Source organism: Camelus bactrianus, chromosome 5 (genome assembly GCF_048773025.1).
Source record: "Camelus bactrianus isolate YW-2024 breed Bactrian camel chromosome 5, ASM4877302v1, whole genome shotgun sequence".
Lineage (NCBI taxonomy): Eukaryota > Metazoa > Chordata > Mammalia > Artiodactyla > Camelidae > Camelus > Camelus bactrianus.
Window position 1 is genome coordinate 72,757,889 of NC_133543.1, and position 16,895 is coordinate 72,774,783.

The 16,895-nt window shown below is 39.1% G+C and overlaps 1 protein-coding gene across 2 annotated transcripts in view; it reads right to left on the bottom strand.

Moving 5' to 3' along the window:
• The window catches only part of PTH2R (parathyroid hormone 2 receptor), a 78,743-nt gene extending 66,279 nt beyond the window's left edge, over positions 1–12,464 (bottom strand). Inside the window, exon 1 of one of the 2 annotated variants that reach the window (XM_074364088.1) lies at positions 11,772–12,462. In XM_074364088.1, coding sequence (XP_074220189.1) covers positions 11,772–11,846 — 75 coding nt within the window. In that variant the 5' untranslated portion in view covers positions 11,847–12,462. Of the gene's footprint in view, positions 1–11,771 lie in introns of both variants that reach the window. The other variant, XM_074364089.1, reaches the window with a different exon arrangement.
• Between the last annotated feature and the right edge of the window lie 4,431 nt (positions 12,465–16,895).

Below are 16,895 nucleotides of genomic sequence, written 5' to 3' on the forward strand. Positions count from 1 at the left end.
CTTTTACTTGCCACTGCATTGAAACTTACAGATTTATGGTTAAATTGCCACTTTTTAATCTTTTTATTCAATGATTTACCCATTCTATTGCTTTCACACATTGCTGCATATGGAAGTAATCATAATGTCTGCCTGAAAACTCTAAAGGTCTTTCTCCATTGCCTTCAACATTTCAGGGTAAGAAAACAGAAGACTGTTAGAAGAAATTTTTTTATTCTCTCTGCAGGATTTAAGTTCTGTACACTTGATATTCAATATTTTTACATATTACATATTACATGGATGGGTTTATTTATTTACTTTTCCCAGGACATGGTTCAACCTCCTGATCTGTAGATTCGTGTCTTTTCCTACATATTTGTATTTATTTGAGCTATATGTAAGCTTTAATAACTAGTTGAGTAAGAGTCCCTTAATTAAGCAACTTTTCTATATGATTACTACAGATTAAATTTTAGTCAAATTAGTAAAAAAAAAAAAAAATTCTGTTGTTATTGACTGAAACTACGTTAAATGATGAACAATTACATGCCAACAAATTAAACAACCTAGAAGAAATGGATAAATTCCTAGAAACAAACAACCTACCAAGACTGAATTAGGAAGAAATAGAAAAGCTCAAAAGACCAATGCACTAGTAAGGAGATTGAATCAGTTATTAAAAACCTCTCAACAAACAAAAGTCCAGGACCAGATAGTTTCACTGGTGAATTCTACCAAACATTTACAGAATTAATAGCAAACCTTCTCAAACTCTTCCAAAAACACAGTAATGGAGGAAACACCTCCAAAGTCATTTTACAAGGCCAGCATTACCCTGATTCCAAAATCAGACAAGACATTGCAATAAAATTACAGGCCAATATCCCTGATGAATGTAGATGCAAAAATCTCCAACAAAATATTAGCAAACTGAGTTAGATGATACATTAAAAGTATCATACATCATGATCAAGAGATTTATTCTAGGAATGCAAGGATAGTTCAATATCTGCAAATCAATCAGTGCGATACACCACATTAACAAAATGAAGGACAAAGATAATATGATCATCTCAATAGATACAGAAAAAGCATTTCACAAAACACCCATTCATGATTAAAAACTCTAAACAAAATGGATATAGAGGGAATGTACCTCAACACAGCTTACATTATACCCAAAGGTGAAAAGCTGAAAACTTTTCCTCTAAGATCAAGAAAAAGACAAGGATGGTCATTCTTGCCACTTTTATTCAATATGATACTGGAATTCCTAGCTAGAGAGATTATGCAAGAAGAAGAAACAAAATACATCCAAATCAGAAAGCCATTCCTCCCACACACACAGTGTTGACCTGTTTGGGGACATAACAAATCAGCAAGAAGATCACTTTCTTTGGGTAGCTGGCAACCAGAATCCGACTTATGGAAAATCAGGTTGCAGGCCAAATTGCAGTGGCCAACATTCCATCCATTTGTAACTAGTGTCATTGCCCCCAGGCAACAAATCTGTCATGCGGCGCAGCTGTGGGATCCTGGGAAAGAGTAGTGGCTTAGAAAATTAACATGGCTGATATCATATCATTGGCAATGAAGAGGCTAATTTCGAGCAAAAGCAATGAGGTAAAATCACCACTGATTATAAGGTCAACAAACTGTAAGGTAAAGTTTCAGAGTAGAAACTCTGCTATAACAATTGTGCACATATATTAAAAGAATGAAGAAAAATTTCTATGAGAATTTGTAAAGTAAACAATGTCCTAAGGCCTCTCAAAACAGGTGTGAATACTGGAACTAAATTTTGGTTTCCCTAATTTCTGCTGTAATGACACGGCCATCCATCAGACAACAGCTAGCTTTATGGATGAAAGATGGAAGGCCAAGACATAACTGTTCTTAGATAGCTGAGTGAATATTAGAAAAAAAAGTAGGAGAAGGTAGGCTGTATTGAGCAGTTTAGTTAACAGGCTGGAGAATAATAAAAAGGTTCTAAATGAATAAGTAGTGAAAGTCTACATGGTCTTACTGGATGTAAAGTAAAACTGCTGGGGGAGGTCACAGACAGGACCTGATGCAGGTAGAGCTGAGAGCTGGCCCCAGGTGATCAGAGGTTCCTCGCCCCCTCCCCTGTCCTTGGAATGTATGTTCTGCCGACTGTTCCCATGGTGGGAGCTCTTTTCAGGACACAGTCTTGAGAGAGCTGTGCTATGGAGACCATCTAGATGGTACACAGGAATGAACCCAGGTAAGGCCTCTATGTCAACTTATAAGATTCTGGAGGTGAGTGTAGAGATCTATTATCCTGCAGCTGCCCAAGACAAGCTTCATACATATGTTCCTTTGCTTATTAAACCTGCCACCTACCAATCTGGAGTGTCTGCCTCTTTCTTAAGCCTTTCTTTGACCTCTGTGTACAGGTGCCAGTTTCAAATTTCACCCAGGGAGCTCTCAAGGTTTTGAACCAACAAAACTTAACCCAGTGAGGGTGAAAAAAGGGGGAAAGAATGCTGTATTTGACAAGATTGTGAGATATCAGTGTAATTTGTGATATAAACTTTGGACAGAGAAGAGGGAGAAGACATAAGAGGCTGCAATTCAACAATAAGGTGCCTTGTCAAGTTGATTTCCTCTCTAAAGGAACCATCATCACTCAAAGGCTGTTTCAAACATTAATTCAAATTTAGAAATGCTTATAAAAATGCTAAACATGATCCACTTGAAAACGTGGGCATGTATTTCACTGTATTTATATTTCTAGTGATTCTCACATTGTCTGTCACATGAAAGGCTCTCAAAGTACTTGCTGAATGGAATTGTCATGAATAAAAGGTTATGAAGTTTTTTTTTGTTTGGGCTTCTTTTTAAGTTAGATAAGGCACTCTATTTTCTTAAGCAGCTTTTCTTGAGGTATAATTGATATACCAAGAACTGCACATATTTAATGTGTGCAATGTGATGAGCTTGGGCATATGCAAACACTCACAGTACCATCGCCACAATCAGAACAACAGATGTAGCCAACATCTCCCAAAGTGTCCTTGTGACCCTGTTAGTTTTGGGGGGGGGTGTTGTAGTAAGGACAGTTACAAGATCTACCCTCTTAAATTCGCAGTGCACAATACCGTGCTGCTAATCATGGTGCTGAAGAGCCGATCTCTAGAATGTACTCATCTAGCATAGCTTAAACTTTAATGAGAAGATGTTCAATAAGTAAGGTAGTCTTTGTTTTCCCGTATCTATACAATTAAAGCACAAACTTTCTTTGATTTCGATGTAAAATTGTGCCAGTGATATGTTTAACTCAGTAACATAAGGAAATTTCTTGGCACATGTATCTGAACCCACAGTCAGAGCAGGCTGCAGAAGAATGAGAGAACATAAAATTTCTGAGGGGCAGGGATCTTCCATTTTGCTTTTTTTTCCACAGTGTATCCTTATTCTCCCACTTGTCCTTGTTTACCACCAAGTTGGTGAGAAATGGAGCGGATGTTTGGAAGACAATAAAAATGCTTATTACCTTCCTCATAAGACTGTTGTGAGGACTAAAGAAAATAATGCATTGTATGTGCCTCGTCAAATGCCTTTATATAGTGAACACTGTTTAAATGTTAACTATTATTACTGCTATTATCACCAAACCTATACTTTTGTCACATGCTAAGTTTATTTGACCAAAATAAACTTAGTGAAGCAAAAAGAAAAAAAGTGCTGAACATGAGAAACCTCTGGCAGAGATCAGACAGGGTTTCCCCATCTCTAGCTGAGTAGCTGCCATTCACACTGCAAAAACATGGAAGCCAAAGACAGACAAGATATGCTAGGACAAAGGGACAGGAACAGAGGTTGCAGGGAGGGGAGACTACGTCAAGAGCAGAGGCAAAGAGCTCCTTTTCGCGTTACTGGCAATCTTGTCCCCTCGTCTAGGGTGAAAGCTCCTTGGAGGGCAGAGCCATGTATTAATCACTTTCAGGGCCTGCACAATAAATATAATACATAGGGGTCTGATGCGATTTTATTGAATTACAAACGAGAAGACTTAAGGAAGGAGAATTTTCATCGCGGGGGGGGGGGGGGGCACCTCCTTATGTTCACAGAAAAGCCTGCAGCCAGTCATCTACCCATTCTACACTGCTTGTGCTGGGTTAGTAGTGAGGAGTGTCGAGCGTATTTTTTTTTTACCAGTATTTGTCGAGTCCTCCCATGGACAAGACACTATGGCAAAAGATAGACGTAAAGCAAATTCAAGCCATGCGTCTTGCCCAGGGGAAGGGCAGGAGGTACAATACGGCTCTTAAACCACACTAGTACCATGAGCGGTAAAAATGCAACAGGCTCACAAACAAAATGTCATTACTAATATAATACCAATCTGGTGGGAAAGAGAAGGATGTTGTGTCTTTTATACTGGTTTTAAAAGGTATTCTTGTGGATGCAGGAAAGCCCCATGTATCTACTCCAGGTTTTTTTCCAGTTTTTAGATATCTCTAAGCTCAATTAATCAACATGAAATTGAGCTCAAGTTTTGAGTTTACATAACTATCAAAAGCTCCTGGATATTGTATCTTACAGACTTTATTCATCTAAGAAATAAGATGCCAGAATAGACGTTAAGAGAAGTTCCACCTTGGCACGCACCACATGCATGAGTGCCATCTAAAGGCAGATTCTCTCATGGTGTAAGCAGAGGAATATTCGCGTTAGACATAGTTCATGCCCACAAAACTGGTTTAAATGAGTCATTAAGCACAATCTTTGCTGTCAGAAAAATATATTTTAAAAAATAACTACAAGACTTTTTCTTGTAGAAAACAGAGCTAGCCTGATTATGTAAGGAAAGTGACAAGCAGTATAAACTATTCTCATTTAGGAAATTACAGCCAGTTTGTGATTTGATACAATGGTTTCATAAAAGAGAAGCAGTTTACCTTAATTACCTTAATTACCCATATCAGTCTGTTCCAATTTTATCATATAAATATTTGGCCAAATAGTATTAAACAACATTTTTATTTGTTTGCTAGACACTTTAATATGTTATCAATCTGTATCTTATAATAACAAGAGTATTTGACTTGGACGCTAATTCAAATAGCAATACATAATAGTCCTTCTACCTATAATCATGCAAACACTTATCAATATTTAATGAGCCTCTACTGGGTACTATTCACTTTAGAAAAATGATTAAGAATCAGTTCTTGCCCTCAATTAGTCCAATATCTGTGGCAGGAGCTCAATACAACCAATATGACATTTTTTAAAGAAATAACATATCATTTGTGACTTCAAAATAAAAATTTGAATGTTGTCATTCAAAACTTCTATACTAGCCTTACAGTTGACAACTTAAAATTAGCAATGATGTTACTTCTATTAAGAACCTAGAGCATTGTAACTGACTATACTTCAATAAAAAAATAACCTAGAGCAAATATCATACTTAATGATAAATCTTTAGAAGCATCCCACTGAAGTAACAAACAAGATAAGATGCCCACAATAATTACTATTACCATTTAACATTATAGGAAAGTTCTAGCTAATGAAATATGACAAGACAAAAGAGAAAAAGAAATAACATATAGATATTGGAAAAAAAAAACTGTTACTGGTCAGGAATAAACATTGTAGGTGAGACTCAATAAATAAAAATAATGGAAATTCTCTATACCAGCAATAACTAATTTAAAATGCAACAGAAATCATGGGGATGATGATGATGATGACAACAACGATGGCTAACACTTCTATTGAGCAAACTCTGTGACAGGCACTACATTAAATGCTTTTCCTGAGGTTTTCATGTAATCAACATGTCAAAAAAAAGTAACTTGGCACGAGGTCATCCCATTTTTTAAATGAAGAAACTGAGTTTTGAGATAAGTGACAGCATGAGAGTAGGAAACACACATTCCAAATTCATTTCTGATAAAAGCCCATAACCTTGACCATTTTGCATAGTTTCCTCTTCCTCTAGAAAGCCAAGATTTGCTTTCTTTGAGAGTCTATAAAATTCTATTAGCCAAAGAAGTAGTTGCCAAGCTCAACCTTTAGCCTGCTTGTTTGTCAGTTACTAAGACAAGGGAGCTCTGGAAACACCCTACTCTCTCAGAGACACGTTTTACCAGCGACTCTCTCTTCTGCATCTTTGTGACCAGACATAGGTTCCATTGCATCATTTGTACCAGGGCAGCCACCCCTGCCCCTTAAAATAGAATGACATTTTTAAAATTAAAACTGGAGCAAATGATTAGAGACTTCAGTTCCAAGCAGGATCAAAGAGAATGGATTTTCTTGGAATGAAAGAAACACAAATTACCTTAGTCAAACATTATTTATAAAGAATCCACCACCCAAAGGCAACATGTTAACTGTCACAGGAGGTTCCAAACTGTTTATTAGCCCCATTCTCCCTGTGAATTTACAATTCAGGGGCAATCTTATAGAAAACCAATCTGCATACCCTTCTTCTATATAGTCAGTCAGCCCTTTTAATTCCACTACACCCTCATTGAAAATATCATTCACATATGTGGTTTCAAATTCTCTCTATTAAAAAAGTGATGATGCCAAATCCAGAGCTTTTCTTAAGCTCCTTAAGCTCCTATTCATTCACTAAATACCTCACAAGTTCCTCATACTCAGCTTATCTAAAAACCTAACTCATTGATGATACCTGCCCCAACCTGCTCTTCCTTCAGTTGAATGTACCTTCTGTCTCTCGAGTCCACCTGCCTCCTTGCATCTCCACTTCTAAAAGTTCACACCAGTGAACTTATCAAGACTGCTGCAACTGCCTTCTAACTGGCTGCACTGTCTTCAGAATGACTTCTTTAAAGGAGGAGACAGATATTAATCAAGTACTCATATTAACAAATGTCACCATAACATCTATCAGCAATATGAATAAAATGTCCAATTACTTTCAGAATGGAGTTGGGTTCTGACAGAGAAACTATAAGGAATAGAAGAGTGTTGCAGGCAGAGGGAACAGCTTTGCAGAATTCACTCACACACACACACACCCTTTTTTAAAGCTTTCAGTGGCCCCTCGATCATGTTCAGAAATAATCTCAATCTCATAACCATTCCATTGAAAAGCTCTTTACTAATTGGATAATGGAAAAAAAGAGCTGATATTTTCATTATCAGACACCTTAAGGCTTTTGTTTATCTGTATCTTTTTAAATTTAATACTCTCACATTCTATGAGATAAATGCCATTATTGCCCCCATTTTAGAATGGAGGAAATGGAACCTCAAATAGGTGAAATGGGTGGTCTGAAGTCACCCTGTTATTAACAGATATAAAGAATAACTCAGAAAAGGCAAAAACTAATTAGAGGGAAAGAAAGAAGATGGATTCTAGCAGATGACAAAACCAATCGACGCTCGAGGCAGGAAAATAAATGGAATGTATGAACATTAGTTGAAAATGTTCTATTTTCATTCATAAAGAATTGAGGAAGCTCTGAGGAAATGAGACCTACTCTCAGTACATTGCCAAGAAAAAGCCCCATCCATCTTGCTGCTTCTAGGTTTGGGGGCTGGAGACACTACCCAGAATCAGTGCAGTCACCAAGAAGTCCACCCCTTCAGGGACACAAGGCTTCCCAAAACTAGAAGACAAATGGAAGAAGTCCCAGGTGTCAATAAGAAAGAAGACCCAACCAACCACTGGAGCTTTAATAAAAACAATGCTTGTGGAATCCACAATATAAGGATTATCAGCAGTCAAGTTCCAGTTTGATTTGGCTAAGGGTGGTCCCTTGGCTTACCATCTTGGAGAAGCTGCCTATGAGCCAGTTATGTCCTCATTCTTAAATCAACCAACAATGGCTCATGGGTAATTCCACCTATTATCACCACAATTTCCAATACAGAGTGTAGGCGTATTTGACTGATTAACTGATTATCTATCTCCTTTTATCTCTATACCTCACTCCTACTTCTCTGCCTTCCCATATGCAACCAGAAATATATATATACACATATTACCTGAATACATTGATACAATATGTATCCTTTTTCTGTGCATGTATTTTAATGTAAATAAAATTTTCTGTTTCTGTGCCATATTTTTGCCTGTTTTAAAGATCTCATTCATGCCTCTTTGTGTACATTGAATCCATTGCTTTTTTAATATTTTATTTCTTATTGGATTATTTAATTATTCTATTTTGGTCGGGGGGGGGTAACTAGGTTTGTTTATTTTTAGAGGAGTTACTGGGGATTGAACCCAGGATTGAACCTCATGCATGTTAAGCATGCACTCTACTACCTGAGCTCTACCCTCCTCACTCCATTACTTTTTAATTGCTGCAAAAAACCCCACTGAACACCCACATGGTCCCCAACTCTCCAACAGCACAGAATTACTGCAATAACCATTACGGACTTGTGTGAGAAATTCTTTGGGAAATATACCAGGGGTGGATCTTGCAGAGACAGAGACTGTGTGTATGTAATCTAGCTAAGTGGTGTCCAACTGGTCTCCATGATGAAGGCACCAATCTGAGGGGTGGGCTCCAGAGCAGAAGCAAAAGTGTAAGTCGTGGCTACTCTACCTGTTGCTGTATGACCTGAGAATAGTACCTAACATCTCTTAGCCCCATTTTCTCATTTATAAAGCACAAACAATAAGGTACCTATCTCATAAAATTACTGTGAGAATTAGATGAGATAATAACAGATTAAAGAGCTTAGCATGGTATTTGGCATGTGGTAAGCAAACAAATATCAATGATAATCATTTTCTTCCCACTCAGTAAGACATTTCTGATTTTCCAGATTTTGAATCACCACACTGGAAGGTCAGTAAGGTGCATCCTCCTCACTGCAAAGAGGGAAAACAGATCAAGTTTCACGCCCACAGAGGCCGCATATTATCTGAGGAGAGATCTGAATGCAGCTTTCCAGGCTCCCAGGCCAGTGCCCGTTGGTATCTGCTCACACCTGGTACCCTATGGAGCTAATGTACTTCCACTCAGTATGTTACGAGCTCCCAGGAATTTTTTCCAGCTGTATGATGGATTTGTACCCACTTCCTCGCACACGCTGTCTGAGAGCCACACTGATCTGCAGCCTTGGAGCCCAGAGAAGGTGACTGAGTCACGCAGGGTCAGCTCATTCTCAAACCCAGCAAAACCGGTGTTGTTCCTTGATAATTTTGTAAGGGAGGCAACAGCCATGGAGGTACACCACTAAGACCATTCTTCTAGAAAACTCTGCCATTTGTCTGGAAGGAGTGCAACTGACTGATAGCTTCCAGCTGCAGTGCTTTCAAGCATCTGTCTCAGCTTTGGAGCCAAGTCAACAATCTTACAAACAACCCCACCCGATGACTGGGCACAGTGGGAGTACAAGGACCTGGCCATTTTATTACCACATGGGACTCCTGTGATGGGCAACCTTTGCCCCAGAGCCCTGCATGGGGTTGGCCAGGACTCTGTCAGATCTGCATCCTGGTGTGAGGCTCCCCTTGTCCAATCTCCTTGTCTTCCCCAGCCTGTTATCCTTCTCAGGTATTACCCCTCAATCAACCTACTGCACCTCTAATTCCAGCTCACAGTCTGTCTCCAGGAGGACCCACTGACAGGAACAAGAATATTGCACATATTTATACAGCTAAACTCATTACCATGGGATAATCTGACTTAGGAAGTGCACTGCTGGACTCTGCAATGACACCTGACACATGAACTCATTGCCCTTGAACTGCACAATGAGGCAAAGGCAGCATCTTTACCAACCAAAAACCACAGAGATATTTAAAACAACTGACAAGTACTAGCCTATGTTATCTATTCTGTGATGCGAGTCACTGTTTGCTGGATATTAAACATTTATTCTACACAAGCTAACTCTGCTTGGATGAGTCCCCTTTGTTGTCCTATCAATATATTAAAATATTTAATACATGTCTTAGTTATGGATGAAGAAACTGAAGATCAGAGAAGGTGTCAACATGTCAATGTAAATCACTTTAATGTAACCTTCAGATCGTTTTAAGTTCCAAAAATGTATTATATTATCACAAACTGTCACTTTACACAATCCTTAATCTATAGACATAAATGAAAATTAGTTCAAAGCAATGGGTCTCAACCAGAGGCGATTCTGCCTCCCAAGGGACCTCTAGCAATACCTGGAGATATTTTTGGTTGTCACAACCAGGAAGGGGCAGGGGGTTGCTACTGGCATCTAGTGGAAAGAGGACAGGGATGCTGCTAAATAGCCCACAATGTACAAGACAGCCCCCACAACAAAGAACTATATGGCCCAAAACGCTGAGAAGCCTTACAGAAACAAGACTTCAATGCTGTGATTGTTTTATTGAAAATTAAAAGAACATATTCTGCCCATAATCCCATAGTGATTTTTTTTCTTTCTTGTGCTAAGCAATACTTCCCCATTTCCTTAGAAAAAAGTAATCTAGAACACTGAATGAAATAAATGCTTAGGCTCATTTGCCCCTTGTACAAGGAAGCAGGGTTTTCAAGCATATTATCCAAATAGCTTGTAAGACAAAAATCCAGGAAGTACATTAGAGATCACCAGAGTTCTATAACTGTCACCAAACTCTTAGAGCTTTTCCATTCATTCATATTCCTACTGTCACCTTGGTGAAATTTTTCAGGTTTGAGCATACTCTACTTTTGAGCATTCACTGATACTCTTATTAGTCAATGTATAACATATCGTCTTTTTTTTTTAAACAATTAAGTTTACATGAAATATCCTGGTCATGTTAGGTAAAGCCCAGTATTTAGCAAGGCACTTATTTTCTTTAATGGATGTGGCTATGTGATTTAAACAAAAGCAACCGCACTTTTAGAATAACTGAAATTTAAACTGGCCATCTGAAAGTCAAGAACATAGTATTAAGTTTAGATATAACAGTATATAAACGAATGCCTTAATTTTCTTAGGAGTAAAGAATTAAAAGAAAAAGAAAAAAAAAACCCTAACTTGGGGCTTTATTTGACGGTCAAAGTGCGCCCCCTTTCGAACAGAAGAGAGAAATAACATTGGTTCAGTTTAAAGTCGGTTCTTAAACTGGATTACACCCAACACTACACGCATCTCTTTCTAACTCATCCGAAAAGCTGAGGGCAAATCCTACATTTTATTTGACTCAAAAAACAGTGAGGATGAATTGTAACTTGCACATTAGAGAGGCTCCTTTGTGAAAGATCACCCAGTAAGAAAATGACAACTACCACTATTCTAAACATTAACAGCTGAGTTTTAACAAGTTATACATGTATTTTTTCTATCTAGTCTCCTCGCTTTAATGATACGTGATTCCGTATCAGGGAGAGCCAATTTTCCTTTCAGACAGTGGTCACAAACAATCCCAGAAATTTAAGTTCTCAAAACTGACGGTAAATTGCCAGTAGACAAAAATAATTTGGATTAATTAAACAAGGATCAAGGAGTCTAAGAGTAAGAAAAGTTCTCTTCACCTTCCAGCCTCACCCTCCTGATCCAGAACCCTGTGGTTCGTAAATACACTTACTTTGCAGATGCCAAGATGCTGGTCGGAATAGCGCTCAGCCTAAGACATCATTTATCTAAAGCATATCTTTGCAGCTCCACCAAATGCTTGTCAAACCTTGCCGGCTGCACTTCATGTGTGTCTGTCTGTCTGTCGGTGGGGCTGTGTGTGTGTTAGTGCGCTGATGTGCCAGAGTCTGCGCCCTCGCGCGCCTTGGTCTCTGCCGCCCTAACGCCGAGTCCCGGCCGCAGGTTCTGGAAAGCAGGTGCCGCGGGACACGGGGTCTTACCTGGGCTCTGGCGAGGAGACAGCCGCCCAGCAGCAGCCATCCCCAGAGGTGAGGCGAGGTCCCCGGCCCGGCCATCCCGGACCAGCCCGAGCAAGGAGCGGGGTCGCTCTTCCCGGAGCCCGAGGGAAGCTCCACACCCGCAAGTTGGCCGGCGCGAGGCAAACTTGTGGCAGGGAGCGCGGCGCAGCTCGGGGGTCAGGTCAGGGCCACCGTCTGGGGACGCCCAGGGCCGGGTGGCCGGCGTCCCGCGCGTTTCAGGTTTGGTCCTGCCGCGGAGCCTGGCGGGTCGGTCCGTGCTTCCGGGGAGAGCTGCTCGAGTCCCGGCCTCGACTCGCGGCCCCCGCTCCCCGTGGATCCGTGCGCGCCCTGCGCGGCTGCGGGCGCGGCGGGGAGGTGTTCGCGCTCTTCCTCTCAGTCGCTGAGTGCCGCAGCCCAGGGGCCCGGGGGCAACGGGCCCGGGGGCAACAGACCCAGAGCGCTGCTGTCGCCACCCTCGACTCGCACGGTCTCTGCCTCCCTCCACTCTGTTCCAGATCCCAACGCCCGGTCTCTAGGGGCGCCCTAGATCCCTGGGGAGTGGTCAGGGAAGTTCCCTCCCGCACTGACCACCAGCCACCTGGACAGTGTGGTTAAAGGTTCCCGGCCCAGGCGCATTCTCCATCCGCGGCTGTGGGCCGAACAGTCGTCTGAAGTTCTGATTGTTTTTCCTTCACCACTATCATAGTGCTGTGTGTGTGTGCGTGTGTGTGTGTGTGTGTGTCTGTGTGTGTGTGTGTGTGTGAGAGAGAGAGAGAGAGAGAGAGAGAGATTGAGATTCTTTGCCAGCAGAAATCTATTTATGGGTTGAATTTTTTTGGATCGTTTTGTGTTTTGGATCTAAGCATTTAAAAAGGACAACAAATATTCTTTAATAATTGTGTGTGTGTGTGTGTGCGTAAACATCTTCGTTTGAGACAAGCCTTTTCCTTTATTTTTCTCAGAGGCAGAATCATCAAGATGTTAAAGACCTTGCTTCACAGACATTTGAGTTGAATATTGAGTCTCCTAGAATCTGATACAATTGGGAAGGAACGACTCTCATAGAAGAAACACAACCCTTCCATACCTCCTCTTGACAATAAAGACCTGAGATTTGTCACCACCAGCTTTCATTTGAGTGCCAAGTGAAAACTGGGTTGCTTTTAAAACTCACAGATTACTAATGACTGGCCAGCTCTGAAGCACCAGGAAGAGCTGACTTTTATATTTCTAATTCTATGTGTCTGAAAATGTTCCTATCTCTGTTTTTATTGTTTATATTATGTATCTGTATTACAATTCTATGTGCTTTTCGAAAGTAGCAAGACCTAAATTATCCAACAACACACATAGGTACACACCTGCAAAATTACCAAGTAAAGTTCACTTTCTATTTATTCTGTCAAAGATTTAAGTGGGATTTTTTTGTGTGTGTGTTCTTTTTCAAAACAGAGTTCTCTGTGGTCACTATTATTTAAAATCTTCACTTTGAATAAGTTACTTACAATTATTACCTGTTACAATATCCTACTCAAGCAAGAAAATAATGGTAATAATAATACTGATAAATAAAAACATTTATAAAGTGCTTTATTACACCAGTTACTCTTCTAAGTACATAAAATGACTAATCTCTACAATTAACCCTATGAGATAGCAGTATTGTTCTCCTTTATATAGATGAGAAAATAGACAATCACTTGCCCAAGGTCCAGTGGCACTACTGACCATCTGTTCTCCTATTTGTGCAATAGTATTATCACAATTTTGTTTCATATTCCTTAGGCCTCACAAAACCACAAACACTTTTCCAGCCAATTTTTCTTTCCCATTCTTTATTTGTGCCCCCTCCCAAAACCTGAGAATAATTCACTGTGCATTACAACAGTATTTCTGAGCCAGGGGCAGTTTTGTCCCCCAGGGGATATCTGGCAATGTCTGGAGACAGTTTTGGTTGTGTCACACTTTTGGTGTATCACACTACATGTTTCTGGCATGTTAGGTAGAATAAAAAAATAATTACACAAATCGCTGTGATAGAATCAGGATATTTGCTACTCTTGCCATAAAATATTATAATTGCTTGTATTATAGGTAAGCGTGGGATAATTAGTTAAAATCATTTACAAATTGATAACTGAAAAAAAAACTTTGTGCAAAGTCGATGAAATGGCTTATCCACCAAATCTCTTTGCAAATAACATCCTGTCAATCCTTAAAAATCAATGAAAGATAGGTGACAGTTCTGATCATCCACATTCACAAATAAAAAACAGGAGCCTGATGACAAAGGAACTCAGTTTCAAGTCAGTTCTGGTCCCAGAGAAATCATCTGGTTATTTCTGGCAAAGTTTTGTTTTCTGTTTTGCTGTTGTTTACTCACTTGTTAGTTTTTGTCATTTATAGGTGCTCTATGTCATACACTAGCCATCTGCATCAGAATTAGCTGGCACGCCTGCTAAAATGTACATTCTTAGACTTTACTTGAGACCTGCTGAATCCCAAACTCCAGGACTGGGGTTCAGGAATCTCCATTTTTAACAAGCTCCTGGGTGATTCTCATACAAGATAAAGTTTGGACACCGCTGTCTGGACCAATTGGTACACACAGCTGGTATGGGCTTCACGGGCAGTTGTAAGGTCTGTTAGCGCAATACTTCCCTTCCTTGAACAGTGCATTACCCTCTGCAAGGAGGGGCCAGGGGTGGGGGGTCAAGAGTCAGCCTACTTTGTAACAGGGAGCCATGGCCACAAGCGGGCTATTGGCCTGACGTCCCCCACATCGCAGATTGGACAGCCTGATTTTGAGGAAGACTATTTTTGTTTTTGTTGTCATTTCTCTATCTCTGAATGTATTCATCTTTCTTGTTTTAATGTTGTTCTTCTTTTTTTGTTTTTGTTGGGAAGACCGGAGGTCTGGAAGCTCTGCTCTGCTTCTTCCTCAGGCTCCAGTCCTCTCCTGGTGAGCTTCTCTGGAGCAGAACATCTTCTGTTTCTAGGGATGAATTTGGAGGGCTTTCTTCTGGGAGCAAAGATGGCTGCTCTTAGCTGCTCTGTATCTGGTGGAAGGGCACTAAAGCCCCAAAATCAAGCAATTGATATGAGGTTAATTAATTAATCATCAATATAATTTAATTGCTTTGACTATGTCTCTAAGTTCTTTCCAGCTTTTTGATCCCAAGCTTGGGTATGGTGGTCGTGCTGTTGCTATGTGTGTCTGCGAGTGTGTGTCTGTGTCTGTGTGGCTGTCTGTGTGCATTTACAATTGTATCGCTTTTAACACTCCAAAAATTTCTCAAAAATTTTAGTGTACCAATCCCATTCTTTGATGTTTTCTAGTGTGATGCAGTTTGATTCTTTTTAAAAAGGATATGATATATATATGTATATATATATACATATATAATTAAATCAATATGCTGTACACCAGAAACCAAGGCATTTTAAATCAACTACACTCCAATTAAAAAAAGAAGAAAGAAACAGACTCACAGGTATAGAGAACAAACTAATGGTTACCAGTGGGGAGAAGGAAGGAAAGAAGGGTAACATAGAGGTAGGGGATTAACAGGTATAAGCTATTGTGTATAAAATAAGCTATATATTGTACAACACAGGGAATATAGCCAGTATTTTATAATAACTATAAACAGAGTATCACCTTTAAAAATTGTGAATCACTATATTGTACACCTGTGACTTATATAATATTGTACATCAAGTATACTTTAATAAAAAAGTCTTTGCTAAAAAAAGTATATGCATTTTCTCTCATTTCAATAGAAATTTAAACAGACGATAGACATAAATGTATGTTCCCATTCACTTTTTCTGAACACCCAAGGGAAAAGACATATTTAAAAATTCTTAGTCATACTTTTTTTTATGATGATGCATACTCTAAGAGAAAATTTTGCAAATGCAGGAAAAAATCACAAAGAGGAGAATAAAAATCAACCAAAATTCCTTTACCTGATCTTTTGTCTACTCATAACTATTTTAAAATAATATTGGCCTTGTACTGTACATAACATTTTTAGAAGGATGAGAAACAAACAGACTCACTAAGAATGTTAGGTTGGGTGGGTTTTATTAGTTAATTTTCTATACATTCTTCATGTTATGTGATAAAACATTCTGGAAACAAAAAGTTACTAAATATTCCAGAAACAAAAACACTGGGATGACGATCCTTGAACGTGTATTTTTATGTAAATCATTGAATATTGTCTTAAAATACATTTTTAAATAAAAATTTTTGTTAAAAAGTTATGTTCAAATTTAAGGCTTATTGTAGATATTCATAAATTAAACCTGTTTATAGTCTTGATGAAACATTTCCTTACATTTTTGTGTTAGAATCCTATTTAGCAAAGATGACATCATTATTGTTTTAATTTTATTTTGTTATATATTAATAAGGTTGACTATAGTATACATTTATTGGCCAATTGTATCACATTCTTCTAGCCGGGAGTGGTGATTAAGTTCATTTATTTATTTAATGGAGATGCTGGGGGAATGAACCCAGGACTTTGTGCTTGCTAAGTAGCTCTACCACTGAGCTATACCCTCCACCACCCCCAGTTGTATCACGTTCTTTCCTCTTGAGGGAAGAAATGAAGCGGCTCTCAGTATGAAGGCAGATAGCCTGGGTTTGAACTCTGGCTCTGCCCCTTCCTAGCTGTGTAACCCTGGGACAATTCTAGGATAGCCTTCCTTTGTCTTAATCTCAATTGCAAAATGGAGAAAATAAGAGTGCCTCCCTTGAAAGTTTGTTGGAAAAGTTAAGTGAGTTAACAGACATAAGCACTAAGAAGATAGCTGGTCGAGGAAAATGCTCAATAGATGTCAGCTATCATGAATAGTATTATTTTATTATTACTATTATTAATGACTTAAGTCTCGTCACCATAGCATGTGAATGGGCAAAGCACTGTGGTGAGTCTGAGTGATTCCTATTGATGTAAAAAAGCACTATCTCTGTTTAGAACATTAAGTCTTTTTCTACTATAAATACCAAAATGTTTTTCAACTTTATTTTTGGCTTAATTTGAAATATATTAATCACTGCAGAAGTTTTTTTTTAACTTTTATGGACCTAAA